At 33.6% G+C, this 20,695-nt stretch overlaps 1 protein-coding gene across 1 annotated transcript in view; it reads right to left on the reverse strand.

The window, feature by feature from the left end:
* Positions 1 to 20,695, reverse strand: part of CPLANE1 (ciliogenesis and planar polarity effector complex subunit 1) — a 57,784-nt gene that overhangs the window by 15,233 nt on the left and 21,856 nt on the right. The window contains exons 19-39 of the mRNA XM_084305126.1: positions 20,190 to 20,407; positions 19,679 to 19,843; positions 17,788 to 17,926; positions 17,335 to 17,444; positions 16,365 to 16,526; positions 16,099 to 16,207; positions 15,428 to 15,734; positions 14,051 to 14,984; positions 12,770 to 12,933; positions 11,192 to 11,328; positions 10,586 to 10,653; positions 9,522 to 9,604; positions 7,987 to 8,055; positions 6,623 to 6,815; positions 5,738 to 6,025; positions 4,791 to 5,546; positions 4,062 to 4,228; positions 2,937 to 3,063; positions 1,937 to 1,991; positions 1,087 to 1,191; positions 623 to 715 (exon numbers count right to left, since the gene is read on the reverse strand). Of these exons, the coding sequence (XP_084161252.1) occupies positions 623 to 715; positions 1,087 to 1,191; positions 1,937 to 1,991; positions 2,937 to 3,063; positions 4,062 to 4,228; positions 4,791 to 5,546; positions 5,738 to 6,025; positions 6,623 to 6,815; positions 7,987 to 8,055; positions 9,522 to 9,604; positions 10,586 to 10,653; positions 11,192 to 11,328; positions 12,770 to 12,933; positions 14,051 to 14,984; positions 15,428 to 15,734; positions 16,099 to 16,207; positions 16,365 to 16,526; positions 17,335 to 17,444; positions 17,788 to 17,926; positions 19,679 to 19,843; positions 20,190 to 20,407 (4,449 nt within the window). The remainder of the gene's footprint in view (positions 1 to 622; positions 716 to 1,086; positions 1,192 to 1,936; positions 1,992 to 2,936; positions 3,064 to 4,061; positions 4,229 to 4,790; positions 5,547 to 5,737; positions 6,026 to 6,622; positions 6,816 to 7,986; positions 8,056 to 9,521; positions 9,605 to 10,585; positions 10,654 to 11,191; positions 11,329 to 12,769; positions 12,934 to 14,050; positions 14,985 to 15,427; positions 15,735 to 16,098; positions 16,208 to 16,364; positions 16,527 to 17,334; positions 17,445 to 17,787; positions 17,927 to 19,678; positions 19,844 to 20,189; positions 20,408 to 20,695) is intronic.

Consider the following 20,695-nt stretch of genomic DNA (forward strand, 5'->3'; position numbering starts at 1 on the left):
AATGGTTAGAAAAAATCACCGTATCTTGACTTGATCCAAAGAACTGACACTACTTGGCTAGAAAGACATCTAATTAGCTATTTGCAAAGTATGTTATGTAGTAAAATAATCTTCCAAATGGAACAATGCTGCTGAATTTTAAAAGAAATGAAAAATAAGTATGTTTATATGCTAGCAGGGGGAAAATATTTAGGTAATTAATCTTATTTAGCACGATTTATCATGGATTTATGATTTTTGTGTGGGCAAAACACAAAACAAAATACATTATTTAGCCCAAAATAAAAATTACCTTCTATTTTGTATTCTACAAACTGAACCGAAATTAGACTGGAGCAAAATTTTGTAAAATTGAGCAGCACTAAAACCAATCTAAAAGCTGTAAAGATACCTCCTAATACACAAATACAAAAGCATAGGTACACTGTACTAAAGAAGATACAGACAAATGTTTCATAAACAGAATTATAATTATTTAATGTTTTGTTGAAAGAAATGGGATAAATTAGAATCTTATCAATACCCTGCATTAAGCTAAATCCTATAAAAAACATGTTAAGATGGTAATATTTTTATAGACTTCCACAGCAACAAATTAAATAGACAAAACCTGAAGCCACACCTGGCATGGGAACAGACGTGGTTGACTCATTTTTTCGAACTTCAGAAACCTCAATTCCAGCACTGATTCCAACATCCTTATATGTTTTGAGCACTTGATAGGGAAAGAAAACAAAATGCATGAATCTAAGGAAGGACACTTATGGCATCATTTGAACTTAATTTCTGATTTACCAGCTCATGATGAAAGGAAAGCTGGGGCGAAGAGGTAGGGAAGCGATTTCAGTCAAATGTGAAACACTGCCTAAAACATATTTAGATAAAGGCCATTTAAAAAGGAACTCTCAGAAAAAGTCACAGCAGAAGTGACTTACAGAAAGCATGTGGAGTCTCTTACACAATTGCATTAGTAACATTTTTATTTATAACTATTTTAGCTAATACTGTTATTTACATTCCAATATCTTATAGTTTAATACATTTTTTTGGTAACAAAATGTTAAAGTCCACATAGGTAGCAATTACCTGGATGAGTATTTGTACTTGCATCGTGAGTTTCTGATGGCTTTTTTTTTGTAGAAGCCATGTAATGTAGCTCTGTTGGAGTAGTAATTGCTTCCTCCAGTTTGTCTAAAATGCAGTAAAACAAAATAGTTGCCTATTAGTGCGTTAATTAGAAATCTATAAAAGCAATGATTACTCTTTCCTAAAGTCCATTGTTTATAGGCATAAATAAAACATTACCACTTATTTTCAAGAAAATTTAAAATACTTCTAGAATCTTCAGGAGAATTATTCTGAGATTACACATAGGAAATGTAGTGATAAGACAAGGAAGAAAGGTTTTGAACTAAAGAGGGTAGATTTAGATTAGACATTAGGAAGAAATTCTTCACTTAGAGGGTGGTGAGGTACCAGAACAGGTTGCCCAGAGAAGCTATGGATGCCCCATCCCTGGAGATGCTCAAGGCCAGGTTGGATGGGGCTTTGGGCAACCTGGTCTGGTGGGAGGTGTCTGTGTCCATTTTGGGGTGCGTGTGTTAAACTAAATGATCTTTTATGTCCCTTCCAACCAAAGCCATTCTGTGATTCTGTACTTGGTATTAATCTTAAATTTACCCTCTTTTCTCTCTACACCAGTTCCCTAAAACTGACTAACCCAAAAGACAACTGAGTATCTATTGTGTACCTTGAAAAGATTTCCTAGTTTTCTTGGGAAAGAACCCATAAATACACAATGTAGCTTGTATTTCTAAAGACTACACAGTCTGACTTACTAATACTGTATTAATATAGAAATTTTCTTTGAAATCTAACAAACTTCTGTTCCTTCATTTTTGTAAGCTCTCAAAGTATTACAAGTATTTATACTTGCCTACTGAAATGAAAACATTATCTTGAAGGTGAGAGGTAGATTTTGCTTCTTGATCCTAATAAAAGGAGAAAAAGAATTAACTTAAAAAATAGTTCCTGTCCCAATTAAAGGTTTTCTTGATCCTGTTAATTTTCCAATATACCTCCCCTGAGTAATGATTTTAATAAAATCATTGTAGCATACTTTTCTTACCCTCTTTTTTTTTTCTTCTGATACATTCCTTTTTAGTGGAATTAAAGAATATGCAAATTTCATTACCATATATACCTTTGGGGTGATCTGCAGTAATTGTGAGGTGACAGTAATATAAATTCCTCATTCTTCTTTGAGCATATGCTATCTCTGCTGTATCATAATTAACATCTCCTAGCCCTGGGGATGCTCTCCAGTTGCTGTGCTAAACAGAGAAGTCTTAAAGAAGGAATGTTATAAATGAGAAATAAAGCTTACTGTTCTGGGTACTGAAAAGCCTGGCTTTAAATCTGGTACTGGCAAGGATAACCCTCAAACATATTAAAACATATTAAAAAAAAGCTAGGTAAACAAACAGAAATGCATAAATCAAAATCCAGCTTGAGGAAGGGTTTTCTCTTCTCAGTGGCTTGGCTAAGACAGAAATGAGAATTCTTACTCCCCATCTTGACTCTTCTATTCTCATCATTTAGCCTCATGTGAAAACAGTGGTGCCTGGAATATCTCTCCTGGAAGTACTACTATGCTATTTTTTTTTTTTTTTGCAGTTAGAGTTTGTGTGTATATTTAATTTTAAATGTCAAAATAACCTAGGGAAGCTCATGTCCTAGGAAAAACAAAAACAACCTTGGAATACTTTTTCCATCATAAATGTGCTATTTACAGGAAATACAAAAGAAAAATGTATACTGTTTCTAGGGGAAAGCCTGAAAGAAATATACATGATTGTTTTAGTTTAGTTTGCTTCGTCTTTATTTTCTGTTAATATTTGAATGGAAAAGGGCAAAGAAAAAACGTTTTTCTATACCCCAGTCTCTGATTCAACAACCATCACTGTATCATTAATACTGATAATGGAGTCATCTGGATGGAAGGACACAGTTGGTTTCTTCTTTTCCTCCTCTTTCATTTGTTTTTCATCACGCCTCTTTTGTCTGCCAACATATTAATTACAAATAAAAATAAGAACCATACTGCAATAATAGGACTGTCTGTAATTTTCTAAGAAATATTACTAGTTAGAAATACACACTGAAATAAAGGTGGAGAAGATAAATACTACTGCTGCACAGAGTTCAAAGTATGACTTTCCCTACGAGAAATGTACCTGAAATCATTGCAAGAACTCAAAAATATTCAACAGTTAGACCAATATCTGTTAATGGTGTTATAAGCTATTCATATCAAATATTACACACTGGATAATACTAAGTACCTACATTTTGTGAATAATAATAATAAAAAATCATTACGAAACAAAACGTCTGTAAGGAAACTCTAAAAAATATTCCAGCAAGAAACAAACCTCTGTCATAACTCAAACTATCTAATGAACTCTTTTACTTAAAAAGTTGCAATTCTCTTTGATATCTGATGAGTAGATTATAAGACAACTGTAGCCTTAAGAATTTCAACTGATAATATCAATTATTCTAAACTGCAGCTGCAGTTACCTATGTATTGCTTGTTTTTCACCTTAGTGTGAAACATTCACCTTAGAGTCTGTTTCCAACTACCAGAGTTAAAAGCATCATAATCAGAAGCAACCATTCTGTTCTAGATGCAGTGATGCCATTAACTCTTTCAGGGAGGGCACAGATCTGTGAAATGTGTGGTATCTATTGACGTTATAAAAAAAGTGAACAGTGAGTTACATGCAACTTAAACTAACTGTTTTAATTGCTTGTGAAATCAATTAACAAAGTATAAATCAAGTTTCAAATTCATGAATAATGGAGCTTGTAGAACAAAATAAAATATCTCTTCAGCTGGAATTTTCCTGGCCACCGTCTGGAGTCATAATCGGAGCCTGTATGTTAATTTTTATTAAAATAGTATAACCCTTTCCTTCTTGAAGATTATAACTAACAATAATGATACGCAATACAGACAGTCTTTCAAAATTAAGAACCACTTTAAAAGTTTAGCTTGCCTTTTTCTACTGTTCTGCACATCTCTTGGTTGAAATGGCTCAATATCAGTTTTTAATAACTGGATAGGTTCGGTTTGGCCCTTTCCATTGAATGTACTGGTCAAAGTATGATGGTGGTGGCGCTGCTCAAATGCAATGACATCTTGAAGTGGAATGAGTTTTGGCACCTGGAAGTGTTCAGAGAGATACGCAAAAATGAAACAATGATAAAGGAATCAGGGAGAAGCCCGGTTATCCTGAACAGGTTCTGTTTGAGATTTTGGTTATACAAATACAACACAATTTATGGAGTGAAAATACGATGTTAAAAGAACCAGAGATAACATGTACATGTGTAAACTATTTCCAGAAAGTAACCTAAAAGACATAAATTTTCTCCACAGCTTGTATTTCACTAATATTTCCATTGCTAATGTCTCTGGTTGAGGACGAAGGTAAGAAGTATGCAAGGATGACAAAGACTGAAGAAGCAGATTTCAAGGAAAAGCATTTACGTTCAGATGGAATGGTGAGTGTATGAGATTCTGTCAGAACAACATCTTTCAAAATATCAAGTTCTCAATATCTGTTCGACAAGGTTTTCTTCCCAAGCCATTTAACATTATGTTTCTGACTGTACAAAAGAACTGACATAATCTGGAAACATTAACTTATTTCTGATGAATTAGAAACCATTAAATTGAAAAAGTTGACCTGCAACTTAGAAAAATGTATTATTAAATCCAGTACCTTCTTTTTTTGAAGTAAATTGGCATGAAGCAGTGATATTCCTGTATGCTGGAATGCTTCTCTGCACTCAGTCTCCTTTGTTACTATAGATTTAACAGGTATTAAAGCAGATGTGATTGGCTGTCCTATAACTGGTGGAAGACTAGATACTGGGTCAAGCTGCAAGTGCAGTAGTGGAATACCTGCCAGGTTCTGGGTGATCAGTCTATTATTGCCCACTTTTACATTACCAGAGAACTGCTGCTGGTATGATACTTCTTGCTGTTCTTCATACTGATTTGTATTTAGGTGTTTGGGAGGTGGCTTACGCACAGTTTCTGCCCACCTTTTCTCTTCCTCATGTATTTGCCTTGGGATCTCAGGGTCAGATCTACTCATACTTAAATGTGCTGTTGACTTGTTCTTTCTTGATGTGCATGATGACTGATGGTTCCATAAAGAATCTGATGAATTCCAAGCTTCTCGTGGTGTTCGGGGTGGTCTATCAAAAGCTGATGACATCTCTAGTGGATATAAAAGTGCTGGCTTGGAACAATAACCTGATTTAAGTTTAAGCAAAGGAAATCCATTTGAGTAATTCAGGGTTTTTGCAATAGGTATAAGCCTGGGTGTTTTCTGAACATCTGAGGAAGGCACTAGGAGATGAACTTGTTTAACAGGGGTTGAAGAATGCAAATCTCGAGATGGCGGAATAAATCCTGTCTCTTTGCTGTGGCTTTCTAGCCGGCTTGAAGAAACATACATATCCAGATGATTCTAAAAGCAAAGAAATAAGCATTTAAAAGTACCCCAAAATAGCGGTCATGCATTAAACATGGAAAGAAATGGTATATATATATATTTTTTGTCTACTGCAATCACTACAAAAAGATTTAGTAATTTAACAGGACATATAACATATCAGATATACAGAACTGTCTTCATAAATGACGCACTGATGTACTTACTCTTACATTGCCATTGTTGCTTTCATCTCTTAAACTGTTCCTTGGTTGAAAATCTGAGCTCTTTTCATCAGATTTTCCTTTATCTTCTTGAGTGGGCAGTTCAGATTTTAGACAAGCGTTAGGAGAGCATGAAGATCTTCCAGAGCCATTGCCTTTTGCCCTGTCTGCAGTCTGGTTTCCTTCCAGGTGAACAGATTGATGCTGTTGTAAAATTTGTTGCAAATTTGGCAGGTTGGCACAGGATGACTGGACTATTTGCATTAAACTCATGAAGTTGATTTGCTGTAGCTGGATAGACACACACACACACACACAAAATTAACACTAAAAAAAAAACACTTTAACAAGGATATTGGCAAAAATAACACCTTAATACTATGTTCTAACTGTTCACTATTTTGTTAATAGAGGTGTCAAAATAAACAATATCCCTAAGTTTCAATGATGATTCATTCATATGACAGTTTATTGAACAGAACTATACCTGCCACAGAAATGTTATGCTAAACCAAGACAAATTCCTTCACTTCTTTTCTGAAGTTTAGGTTAATATAAGTTTACATGGAATTTGAATGTGCTAACAAAAACAAATTTCTAGCACAGGCACATTATTGCAGTTTCAGGATCTTCCCGAACCTATGCAATTATGTGAACTACAAAACATTCTGAGCTTTATTATTATATTACTAACTTTCTTGAGTCAAAAACAAACAAATAAAAAAGTAAGTCTCAAGTTTTCACAGTAGCTACCTAGAACTGGAAATCTTTCCTTTTTTTTTTTTTTTTTTTTTTTTTTAAGGAACAAATACCTTAGAACAGTAACTGTCCCCATTGTTTAATAAAATTTTATACTGTGAACACCATTTCCAGTATTTAGATGCTCACCTGAACTAACTTAAACATTTCATCTTGGAGCATTTGCCTGACAGTTTCTGATGTGTTTTGTTTCTCTTCTGTAGGGAGTTCTTTCTTGATGCCTTGCTTTTTTGCACAAACCGAAGTATTGGAGACAACACTTGATGTACTTGACATACCAGTCAGAGAAGGCTGACTGTGACTTACAGAAACCTCTACATTACTAAAGAACAGAACAAAAAGAACAAAACTGTTAGAAACATTCATAGTTCAGAAACTATGCTAGGTTTTCTTATATCAATCCAGAACACTTAAAAAAAAAACATTATTTTTCTAAAGCATAATTAATTTATAGTAAAGAATATAACAATTAATACTGCACAACCTTCGTTAGAGAGCACATACAACTTTTTTTTCCTAATGCTTCCTAATATAATGAGAGAAAAACAGTAGTAAAGACATAACATTTACCTGATTCTTAGTCACAGGGTTATCTGAAACGTTAACTTTGCTAGAGATACAGGCAGAAAACAATACTGTGACAGAAAATGGGTCTGTTAATCATAAAACCAAAAAGGTGAGAGAAAATGGAGAAGGACGTTATTAACCAAAATGTGAGAAATGGCAGATCTACTTTCATTTAAATGATTAAATGTGCTTTTATCTATCCGAAATTAAAACCAACAACAAAATCGCAGATAAGAAAACAATTAAAATAGCATGCACTAGATGATACAATATAGTTAGTTTTCCAATTACTCACAGAGATAATTAGATCTTATAGAAGGTAAAGACTGAAGTAGATGAAGTACTTAAATGAAGTAGAGAGGGTTAGGATTTACATGACATTAAAAGAAACTGAGAGGCTTCTTCCATATCATCAGAATTTAACCCACAACACAACTCTCTGCCTTCTCAACTATCTCAAATGCTGACATTGGTAGGGGTACTCTGGAGGACTTCTCACGACTGAACAAGATGGTATCCAAGAATATTAAAAAATAAAACCAACGTGTAAAGCAATTTACAGTTTTGTAATTTATAAAGCAAAAGAAGTAATATTGAAAAGGTTTTGGATATGTAATAGGTGTGAAAAGGCACAGGAAATGTCTTCTTTTGGAAGACTATCAGAATATATAACCATAGGATGAAATCTTGAAGTTGGAGAAAGCTATTTAATTTAAAAAAAAAAGTCATGAAAAACTTAAAATGGAAATGAGACTAGAGACAGAAAAGAGAGTACAAAGGGATGCGTACATCTGATCTTCCTGTACTCGGTACTAGATTGCAGGAATAAATATTTTGTAATCAAATCTACACGCGTTACTTGAGGCTGAAAATTTAATAGGCATTGTCTATTATTTACTGTATAAAACATTATAGGTTTATCTTACCCAGGAACTTGTGAATCTTGTTCTAAAGAGAATGATTTAGAAATGGTGCTAGTAGCTACCTCAGTTGTGCTAAAAGAAATTAAAAAAAAGAAGTATAAAAAGTATTATAAATACTACAATAATGTGCTGCTTATTTTCATTTCATATACATATACTTTTGTATATATACATATGCTTATAAAATAAATAAATAAATATAAATATATAGAAATATACCTGTAAGCCATGATCAGAGCTATACTGAACTGAATTGCTTCGAATACTGCATTATGCTGCAATTTGAGCTGGCAAATATTGACATTCATGCTTTGTCTCCCTAGCAATCAGAAACTGACTCAAACAAAAGCACTGAAAAAGTTCTGGCTGTTCACACAAACAGCAGGCAAAAAACAGGTTGATCTGAATTGACAAAAGAAGAAAAAATCCAATTTAAGCAATACTGTTAATATAATTACAACCTGTATTCCTAAAACAGAAAGGCCAGCATCATAAGAAACCTTTGAGAAGCATCTTATGTGCAGTTATTTTTGAAATTGTATTCTCAGATCTCTAAAGTTAGGCCATTTTATTGTTCTTAACAACCATTACATACAGAGTAGTAATGATTTATATGACATTATAAGTAAGTTTTTAAAAATGTTAAGACCGCCAGGCACTGTATATCAGAGACAAAGGTTTCATTATTATAAACAAATTTGTTGGATTTATAAAGAAAGATACTCAAAATAATAAAAACAGGTAGATATTTTTCCCTCATTAAATGAAAAAATCCCCAAACACCAATATTTCTCATGATAAACAAAAAAATCTTGTGCCTATAGAAGGCTTCTTCCCTTCAGAGAAATCAAACTAAGTAGTAAACAACTCAAACGGATATGACAGTCAAATTTATCAGGTGTTCCCATAATTTTATGTACATTATGTTTCAAATGTAGATGCATTTTAAAATTTACATATAGCTTACATGAAATTTAAAAAAGGCCAAAATGATACAAATTTCTTGAGTTTTTCAGTTATGCAAAATGTCTCCCTCCCTCTCTCAAGAGCTAATGTGCTTATCATCCACAACCATTTCATCTCACCTTTTCCTTCCTAGATACCAATCTCTCTCTCTTCTAAATTGTGTAACAATTTAACTGTTAAATTTCTTAGAATAAACAGCAGTGTTTAATCCAAAGATGCTGCTCCTACTTTGGAGACAAAAAAAACTGAAGGCTTTTTCAGCTATTTTTTCCAGCTATTTTCCAGTTATGTACTTTGTCCAGAAATAAAATACCACTCCTTCCCACAAATCATGCCTCTATTACTTGTTCATTACCAAACTAACCACTCATCCACCCAGCACTTTGTTTATGTGAAATGCTTGTGTATGTGGAATAGTACATAACTGAGTGTTTTTTTCAGGTTATGACTTTGTTACTATAAGGAACATGAACCCATGAAGACTTAACTGAATTTGACAATTAACAAAACTACTTTAAATTTTTTAAACAAAGTTAAAAGGGAAATAATTAAAAAAAAAAAAAATCTCTCACGTATTATGTTCAGCCTTTCCTTCCTTTGCTTTTTCCACCTTTTGATCATCCTGTAGACTATCTACATCTGAAATGGAGACCTGCTGGAATATAAAAAGATGCATCTGAACATGTCAATTTTTATATTCCCCCTTCTGAGTAGATGATTTCTTATTTTATTAGCCTAAGGCAAAACCATTTTGATTACTCAGCCACTACAGCTCAGAAATATGGAGATATCCTAATGATTCATGCAAAAAAAAATTTCCAAGTCAGTATTATGAGTTTTTATTTTCAAATTCACATCCACATATAGCACTGTGGAAATAAAGTCTGATAATCTTGCACCTCCTAACTAAGAATGAAAATGGGTAAACAACCCTTATATATGCAAACTATTCATAAACTAAGAAATTGAAATCTAGAGTACTTCCAGAGACTATGCTTATGCTGTTGCAATTCACATGTCAACATAGTAGTCTCTAGCCTATTTTAAAGACTAGAGAATTATGTCTGAAGATGATGCATGAGAACAAGGCTTATTTACAGATCTAAACTGAGTTTTCAGACATCAGCAAACAAAACACACACATTTATACATTTAATTTAAAAGCAGGCAGGCAAGCAAACAAGTCACAGAGCTTTTATTTAGTCACCCTGTAACAGCTTCAAAGTCAGTACACATTTTTAAAGAAAAAAGTTGTTACTACAGCTAGCTATGGTAAAGATAATACACATAAAATTCTATAAACCAGAAGACTTTTATTTTGAGTTTTGTATGTATGTGTACATGCAAAATTGTATATATTTATATGTAGTGTTACACATATATAATTATATATCTGTTTATGTAGGCATACACACATTTAGTATTACAAGCATGGAATCAGTTTTTAAAAGTGCTTACAGCAGTTATAGCTTTACTACTGTTTAATTACTTGTGACTTATTGATTTAGTTAGGGAAATTTTTCACTGATTCCAAATCCTTTAGGCCTGTGATTTTTTAAATCTATCAAGGAATTCAGGGTATTTTGAGAAGAGTATTTGTATTAATTTGGTTCCTCTATGCAAGATGGTAACTTGCCTTTCCAGGTTTGATCCTGACAGAGCTATTGGAGCTCTTTGGAGTTTCATACGGCTCCTCAAAGAACTCTATAAAATAAACAAATTATTCTAAATTAGATAACTACATGACATAGAGCATCGTTTTGTCATTTCTGTCAGCTGCTTACATTACTCCACTTGAGAGATCACTCAGCAAATTCAAAAGTTGTGCTATGACTACTGATCATGTGTCAGGAAAAAAAAAAAAGAAAAAAAAGCTTAGTTCCATGGTAGGAATATGATAAATTTAACTTCTGCTTCTTTAACGATTTTCATATCATATTTTATATATGTTGTCATGGATATTTTGGAATGAAAATAAATGAGAGAATTAAATATTTTAATATATCCAATTTCTGTAGTAAAAATAAGTTACATAGCGCAAAACTGATCAGAAAAAGTATTGAGAAAAATCATATAAAATTTAGTTATAACATAGAACTGATACAATAATAATTTCAATAGAACAATGAAAATATATTTCCATTTCTGTTTAAATAAACTGAAGGATATATCATCATACTTGGGAAAAACTAACTGTTTTATATGTAAGACTATAGTAAAAGGATATAGCATAAAAACAAACCTTCACTTTCTGATGTTACATCTAACTCCTCCTGAACAAATGGTTCCACTTCATTAAGATCTTCAGTCAAATGAGGTAGAGAATAATTCCCACAATTAATTTCCTTCTTATCAAAATGTTTTGATTTTGTAGACATTCTGGTAATTGAAATTTAAAAAGGTATTTAAAAATAAAAATAAATTCAGTATTTGTGTTAGTTTAAGTATACTGTCCATCTCAGATTGTAGCCTAGGCTGTAAAATAAACGCTGTTGTCATATTATGAATTTTCATATAAACTTTCTCTGGTAATTTCACTTAAACCAAGATTAATATTACTTTTTGTAATGGCTAAAGTATTTTACTGACATTAAGGCCACAATCTTTCAGAAGGGCTTCAGAAAAATGTAAACACCACATATGATCTACCAAAAAAGAAAATGGAAATTATAAACTGCATCATGACTTCAAAATCATCTGGCTAAGAATACATATACCTCCCTCACAGAAACTTCCTTTATTAAAAAATTGTCATAGGAGACACAAAACAATGTCTATAAATACTAGTAACAAAGATCTTTAAATTTCTTTAGCGCAGCAGAAGATGAAGATACATGTCAGAAAGGCCTTCAGGTTATGGAATCTCCATCTTCAGAAGTATTTAAGATATTTACAAATAAAATATTTACTGCCTTTTCCATCTATTTTCCTGACATATGTATATGAACACAGCTAGGTTACAGATCCCAGATCTGTAGGGTTAAAAAAAAAAACAGATCCCAGTGTTTAAAAAAAAAAAAAAAAACAACAACAACAAAACAAACCTCCTTCCCCTGCAAAAAAAAAAAAAAACAACAACTAACATATCGATTATATCAGAAGTGCAGATCCCATTTCTACATCACTAAGTGTATAAACAGTTCAATCCATATTCAAGAGCCACTTCCTTTGCTATGTAGAGGTATGCCTAGACACAGAGTTTACTCTTCTGTATCTCAAGCATAAAGTTACGTTCATAATGTAATCTTCATTACAGAAGTCCTATAAAAAGTGAAGTCTTATAACAGCTATGTGACAATATTAAAGACAGTGCTGGTATTGCTAGTAGTGTTTAAAGAGAAAACTTAAGATTTTTTCTGATGATTATGAAAAGTAAGAGGAACACAGAATAGAATCACCAAAATCTTTTAGATCTCATTAATATTTTGCATTACAAATTTGGTCTTTTTTTTTTGAGAACTGACACAAATACATGATATTATGAAGCATAAAAATTTGGATTCTCTTTTACAAAATTGATAACATATCGCAGTATAGAAGACAACTCCTTAATGTTTCCAGTTGAATTTGTAACTTACACACACATAGAATACGTTATACGCTAATTATATATAATAATTAATGATAATACTTTAGGAATAACTTCTAGCAATATAATAGACTACCTGCAGCTATTAAATGATATTCATGTAAATTTGAGTTTACGCTCAATATTTAAAAAACATATAACATGTAATAACAGTACAACTTTTCATATTGATATGTTGATTAGCTGGGGAATTACATCCAACTAGAATTCTTAGGTTAAAAATAAAATTACCCCAAACTGGTTTCACAAAGGTCATCATAGGCTTGTACATTCTGGACATCAAGTGGAGGATCAGCCAGTACAGAAGAGCCTTCATCCACACTACTTTCCTTCTCTGTACTAGGCTGGGCTTCTGATAGAGATGCAAATTCTTCCAGACATTGACTAGTTTGACTCTATTGAAAACAGTAAAAATTCACTAGTTTTAGGAAAGAAAGATAAGTGATACTTTAAACAAACACACCAAAATGTATGTCATATAGTATATTTCTGTTTAACTTCATGTTGTTATCACTATTACATAGCTAAGAAATTCTTGATTTACAGCTGCCTGTAGAACCCAAGCTTTGCCCCTTTTTGCATTAAGTAAAGCAATGGTCCTCTGAACTATCTAAAGGAATCATAAAATAACGTACATGTACGTTTCATGATTCCTTTGTTACTGATGCTATGGGACAATTAAATATACACTATATAAAGATACATAATTTTTGGCTTTAGCACCAGTAATACTAACCTACTTTAAATTCTTATCACTGTAAGGCAGTATAACTATGTATGATAGAAGCACGCACAAAATTTTGGTAGTAAGATATAAGTAAAATACACATGGTACTTGTAAGAAAACAAAATAGAAACTAAACACAAGGCAGAATGTCTTTCAATGTATGAGAAGAGCCTTCTCAAAGAAACCCCACAGCCCTCTCCCCACTTTCATGTAGCTTTAATTAAAGAATGTAATGTATGAAATAAATAGTATAAAAAAAGTAACATTGTATCTGGTTGTTCTGGCAAATCAATTATGTATTAATGCACATTCTCTAACTCTATAATAACAGTGCTAGTTGGAAATTCAGAATTCACTATTCACCAATCCACAGCTAGCTTCAGTTAAACTGCATTTGTACTGTCCTCTGAAGACAAATAAACTCACATTCACATTTTCTCTTAGAAACTCTATTATTTATCTTGTTTTTCTAATACTCTATCTCCAATTCTGGCTTTCTTCAAAGATAATGTTGAAAACTAGACATAGTGATTTAACTTTTAAATATTTGCTCAAATACTGTGATAACTAGATAACTGATTTTAAACAGGACTTCCAAAGAGTACTTTCATTTCCAACCAGAGTCTTCCTAAAGAATTCTCTTTCTGTAGCAAGTCCTAAAGGAAAGGCTATTGATCAGCATTCTATGTTTTACTGAAAATCAAACAATAATGTAAAAGGAGTGTAAGATTTTGTTTGCGATCATTTACACCTTACATTGACAGTTATTCCATTTCCTGTCTTACCTTATATGTTGTACTCCTTGCTTGTGAGCCATCTCCATACAACTGTTCGATCAGCCATAAAGAAGAAAGGACGGCAGCTGCTGATGTTTTCACATGTATCATTGGGAAACTCTCCTCTGTGGAATCTTGTTTATTGGAACCACAGGGCAGCTTCTTATCAGACCATCTGATAAACCACTCAAGCAGTTTTGCAATATTGTTAAATTTACCCAACAATTCTATAGCTAGTTCTTCTCCTGGTACAGTATCAAGTACATCAGTAGTTTTGTAAATGTATTTAGAAGTTGCTGAAGTTTGTAAGCTAGAGAAAGTATGCTTAGGGATGGTCTGGCTTGCTGATGCAACAGTTACTCCTTGATTGTCAACCTGAGCTCTGTAAATTGATTTATGTTTTAAACCAAATAATCCTTCTTTAAGCCCTTTGATTAGGTTATGCACGCAAGGTTCTCTTGTCTGTGCGACAGACTGTACAAAAGTTGGATTTTTCAAAACTTTTTTGTTTATATTATGGACAGAAGCTGTTCCAGGATTGCAAGATGCCAGGGTGACAGCATAGCAAGAACCTGCTCTAAACACACTTTGGCTTCTAGTTTTGACTTGCCGACGTTTTAATGTTGTATGAACATCGAAAAAGAGGGAGTTTAATTCATGCTCTCGAAGAAGTCCAGAAAAGCTAGTAAGAAACGGAATTCCAAGGTCACTATCCTTTATGAGGTCTCTCTCAAGAATATAACTCAAAAAAAGCTCTAAGAAAATAACATATTCATCATCATCACGTTCAAACTCCCATGCACCAACTATAGGTAAATTACACTGATTATGTGTGCCCTTTCCATGTACTTTTTCCTTATGTTTTGTTTTCCAGTTAAGAGCTTTTGTCTTGCAGGTATTATTTTTGCTCCCTATTTCTCCTTGTCCCTGATGTTCATTATCCCTGTCAGACAAGAAACAAACAGAATTAACATCAAAATCAGTGCTAAGAAGATTTAAATGGAAAAATAAGTAAATGCAACATTACTTCCTCTTCTTCCTCTTTTGTTAAAAATGCATAGCTAACAAAAAAAATCTTACATTAATACAATTTTAAGGCGGCAAATTAATCAGAGGTTAAATCCATAGTTCTTACAGAGACAGTAACTCAGAAGTATCATATCTGAATCTGGTCATGGCTAATAATAATTGACATTTCAATAACAGTATTACTTAGTACCTGACATAACATTGATAGTTGTAAGATTTGATACATTTGTAATTTCTCATTTGATATATTATTCAAAATGATAATTATCATATCTGGTGAAAATATTATTTTCCCAGTAAGACAACTGTTTTTTTTTTTTCTTAATGGAAAGGTTTCTACTACCATTTTATCCATACCTTTGAGGTGAAGGTGTTTGAGCTCTCATTTCTTCTGTAAGCAAAGCATCAGAAAGTGTATCTGCTGTTTCAGCATCACTATATAACTGAGGACTGCCAAGATCAGTAAGTGTGCTTCTGCTTAGACTAGTGCCTAATGAGAATCGGTCATAACAGTGTTCCACCTCCTCATTAACTCCCTCTTCTGTTGGCTCCCAAATATTAACTTCTATGGGGCCTATATTCCTTATTACACGTCTCATAGCCTTCATTCTAGATTTTTCTGCAGCCTGTATAACAACAGACATAATTTCTTCACTTTCAGAACCTGCCCAAAGAAAGAAAACCAAGAAATTTTAAATGTAAACTACTCAGTTTTGACTTATTGTCTCAAATTGCAACATGAACAACCTTTAAATCATCATTTATTATAGCCATTTATAAATCCATATGGCAAATATTATAAAGAGAAGAAAACCATCAACTTGGAAGACATGATATCCTGTATTTGGTATAGACATATCAAAAATAAAATACAGACTTTGCCACAAAACCCTCTTAAAGTTGTCTAACTAAAAACTATAGTAACTATTTTGTGGGAGGTATGAAAGAAGGGATTGTCACAACTTATTAACTAAGCAGGGTAAAAAAGAAAGCTCATTTAGTATTTCCTGAAGAAGGATAGACATTACCTTTAACAGTACAGTGTCTGAGTCGCTGCTGGAGACCATGATATTTATCTCTTAGTGGAACCCTTACATCTTCAGGATTAGGAAATGCTTTTACAAAAATTTCTGCCACCTGCAAAATACAGTTTCTCCTTCAGTACCTAACAGACAAGTGATGTGTAATTTCAAACAGAAGTTACATCAGCAAAAATGCTAACTAGTAGCATTTACATGAAAAAAACATTTGTTATACTCTCTATTGCTTTTGTTCTATTTTTAATTTCTTTTACCTTTTTGACTGGTGGCAGTTCTCCAAGTAGGCTCAAAATGACATCTTGAACTATTTCTTCAACATTCATGAACCTGCAGAAGGGAAGCATTCGACAAGCCCATTCTGCAGCATTCAGACAATGATCAACTGTGGAGGTACCATATTCATTCTTCTTTAGATCCTAAAAAAACACTTGCTATGTCAACAGTAATTGACATAAACAATATATTTCAGCTAAGCTATTCAAACATTGCAGACTACAATGATTCTTTCCCAGCTAACGTGAAATAAAAACAGCTAACAGCTTTCAGAGTAAGAAATATACAATGGTAGGAGGCAGGTCACAGTTGTAATGGGGAAAGGAAAGGAAGGGGGAGGGGTATTTTGAATCTGTCAGTGGTTTCTATTTCATTTGTCACTGCTGCAAGACACATCGAAAAATCAAAAGAGTCATCCTGTTTATTTGAAGCTTGATTTTTCTAGTGAAGAGAATTTTGGACACATTTTAAAAAGAAAGCAAACCTTGCTGAGGACAGCTTAGTTACTAAACTAGATACAACAAAAATCTACATCTATATTGTTATGGTATATAAGACAAATATTATAATGTCAGGAATTTCTTTTTCTTCTTTAACCTTTTACATAAATTAATGAGGGTGTAACAGACAAAACATATTAAAATTTAAATCTTTTTCTTTATTCTTTTGAAAACCAAGGCCCAACCTTCATCATAAAACATGCTGCATGCAAAGAAAAATAGTACATTAAATAAACATTGATCAGAATCAAAGCCCATCAGAAATACCTTTAGGAAGCTGCAGGTCACAAACAGCACTACTCCGCAGCATCAAGTGCTTACTGCACATTTTATCATTTTGTCCTACTATGCAAATAGGAGTCCTCAGAGACACATGCATCAGATCTTTAGCATTCTTCTTACAGCTTTATACACTTAAAATGTCTCTTTACTATATTAGGAATATAATTACCTTATGCGTGTTAATATTTTCCCTTGCAGTTTGGTACCGTCTACAGCTTTCAGATAATTTTTCACGAACATGTAACATCCAACACAGTGCACATAGCTCTCTGAACCAACCTGTGAGATAAACATGTGATGTGATGAGACTGGCTAAATAAATGAACAGAGATTTTCATCTAGAATAAATAAATTATTTATTTTAACAGTAATCCAATAAAAATGTCATTCATTCTTTTCAGTTTTCAGTAGTGCCCCTATAACACATATCTATAACACATTCTAGCACAGGAACTTTTAGAATAAGAGATTTGATAACTAACATAATTAAAAGCTAGGAAAAAAAAGTGTTCCTGCAAACACTGCAGAATAAATCATGCTGATTAGAGTTTCTTTACACCCGTGGATCATCTCTTGTGCTCTTTTTTCAGCTCTAAATTACTCTATATTATTGCATACAGACCTAAAATTTTACAGGAAATATCATCAAGTTGATGGTCTCTAGAAGATGTAGAGCTACAGAAAACAGTATGGAATTTGCAGTAATGAAGCAGAGTCTCTGGGAACGGATTCATTGAAGGAAGAGATCCTTTCATTCGAATCTATAGATAGCAAAAATAAGTAAATAAACAATGGTCTTAATTATTTAGATATGATTAGGAAATGTATATATGTACCAACATTTTTTCTTGCTTATCAAAATTGAAATAAAAATCAGTTAAAATTTTTATACACCATTGCTAGATGAATAGCCTCTCAGTTATCAGCAGAATACTGTCAAGATCAGTAAAATTTCCTTAAGCTTCCTTAAGCATTTTCTTCAAATCGGTATTCTGAAAATTCATTTAAAAGAACATGTTCTGTATGAGCTACAGCAAATCAAACATTTTTGTTTGCATGGTAATCCATGAGTATGGTGAAATAAATACAGGAGCAACAATGTATAACTCCTGTTTCAGCTGCTACTTCTGGCCATTTCCCTGCGCATTAAGTATTAAACCTCTGTGTAACCATTCAATGAACTGTAAGAAGGCAGTATTTATTCAAAAGACAATTTCCCGATCTGTTTCTCTGCCAGATGCAGGTGCAGAGGGGTTGAGGGAAGAAAACTTCTATAGGTTCGTCAGTGATAAAAGGAAGACTAGGAAAAACATAGTTTTTTCCCAGAAGGAAATGGGAGACCTGGTTACTCAAGATATGGAGAAGGCTGAGGTATTCAATGAATCCTTTGCCTCATTCTTCACCAGCAAGTGCTCTAGCCACACTGCCAAAGTTACAGAAGACAAAGGTGAGGACTGTGAGTGTGAAAAACCACCCAATATAGAATCAGACTGAGTTTGAGACCACCTAAGGAACCTGAAGGTACACTTGTCCATAGGACCTGATGAGATCACGTGCAGGTCCAGAAGGCACAGGCAGATGAAGTTGCTAAGTCACTATCCATCGTATGTGTGAAGTTCATTTGAGGCCATCCAGTGAAGTTCCCTCTGACTGGAAGAGCGGAAACATAGGCCCCTTTTTTAAAATGGGAAATAAAGACAACATGGGGAACTACAAGCCAGTCAGTCTCACCTCTGTGCATGGCAAGATCACAGAGCAGATCCTCCTGGAAACTCTGCTAAGGCACATGGAAAATAAGGAGGTGACTGGTGACAGCCAACAGGGCTTCAATGATGACAGACTATGCCTGACAAATCTAGTGGCCTTCTATGAAGGGGTTACTGCATTGGTGGATAGGGGAAGAGCAACTGACACCATCTACCTGGACTTGTGTAAAGCATTTCACAACTGTGCCTGCATGACTACACTCAAAGGGCTGCAGTCAACAGCTCAATATCCAAGTGGAGACTAATGATGAGTGGTGTTCCTCAGGGGTCACTACTGGGACATCTTTGTCAATATATTGTAAGTTTGGTTCTGTGCAAACAAAATATTGAACAAGATCTTATAAGCCCTGTGTACTAAGACCACCACTTTACCTGAATGGGAACATTGTGTTCTCTGGTACATATTCAATCCTAGTGTGATCTGGAATTTACTTTCATTTAGCAGCTGCAATTCCCAATTAAAATTAGCTTGTTTCTTTCCAATACAGAAAGAAATGTGCTTGTTCTTTACCAAGCAGGTACAGAAAGGAGACAACTCTATGAAGTTGATACCTTAGAAGTTTACATTCTAGTTTTCTGAAACAATTAAACACAAGAGCGTAAAATTATGAGAAGATATGTTAAAGACTTGACTCAGCAAAGTCCAGATGAGACGGAATGCTCCCACAATGCAATTTCAAGCCTGTCAGTAATATTTACTCCTGATAATCAAGTTGCAGCGGAAAACCCTAGAAGTTAAATGCTTACTTTTTGCATAATTTTTCTTGCCCATTTCAGTTGTGAAATATACCACTGTGCTGCAGGGCAGGAACAACGAGCAGCTTGGAAGAGCAAGATAATTCGCTGAAGAATTCCTGATACTTTCTCACGGCTTTCTCTCTCAGATTTTAAAATAATGTCATTGCAGTCTTCCTGAAAAATAAAAAAATCCAAGCCAAGAACAAGGCCCCAGATTAGATAGAACATCTATCAGAAAGGAAAATAAGGAAACATCCTTTCTGCTCCTAAGAGAATATCCCCTCTTTCTCTTTGAAGCACAACTTCTTTATGGAAAAAAACACAGAGAGGCACACATACTTTATTATCACCATGTAGTTCCTTAAAGAAATTAATGGACATAGAAAAACATTAGACACAATGATAAGCTGAAAGGAATCAAAATACACATTATAATTATTTTACAAATACATGAATACTATTATTATTTTATAAATACATCCAAACAAGGACCAAAGAAACTTCTATTGGGCACACTTACTTCACTGAGAGAAGCTGGCTGAGGACAGTATAATGGTGGTGCTGGAAGATAAAGGCCATCTGGAACTAAACCATATAATTTTCCACTAAGATCCTTGGCAGAATCCATCAAAAGCTTTAACATCTCTGAGAGAATATCAGCATCTGCCATAACAGCAGCTTTCAGTAGGTCCTGTACTGAACTACAAAGAACATTTGCATCTTCCTCTTCAATGGCATCTATAAAATATTAAACACAGAAATCAGTAAATTAATTGACTTAACACACGGCCTTCATTCTGAAATCAAGTAGCTCTGTTCTCAGGATTCTCATTCACCTGTTACAATGCATACATCTCAACTACTTGCATAAGATAAGATTTTCTGCATTTGAAAATAGGACTCAATTGCTACTTTTAGTTTTTCCACATTAAAGGGGAAGCTACTGCCTTTCTAGAGATCAGAAATATTCAGGTATGCATTTGCTTGGGATAAACTTCTGGCAAATCTTTCTCATCAAGCAGGCAT

This window comes from Netta rufina (genome assembly GCF_964035555.1).
Source record: "Netta rufina genome assembly, chromosome: Z".
Classification (NCBI taxonomy): Eukaryota; Metazoa; Chordata; class Aves; order Anseriformes; family Anatidae; genus Netta; species Netta rufina.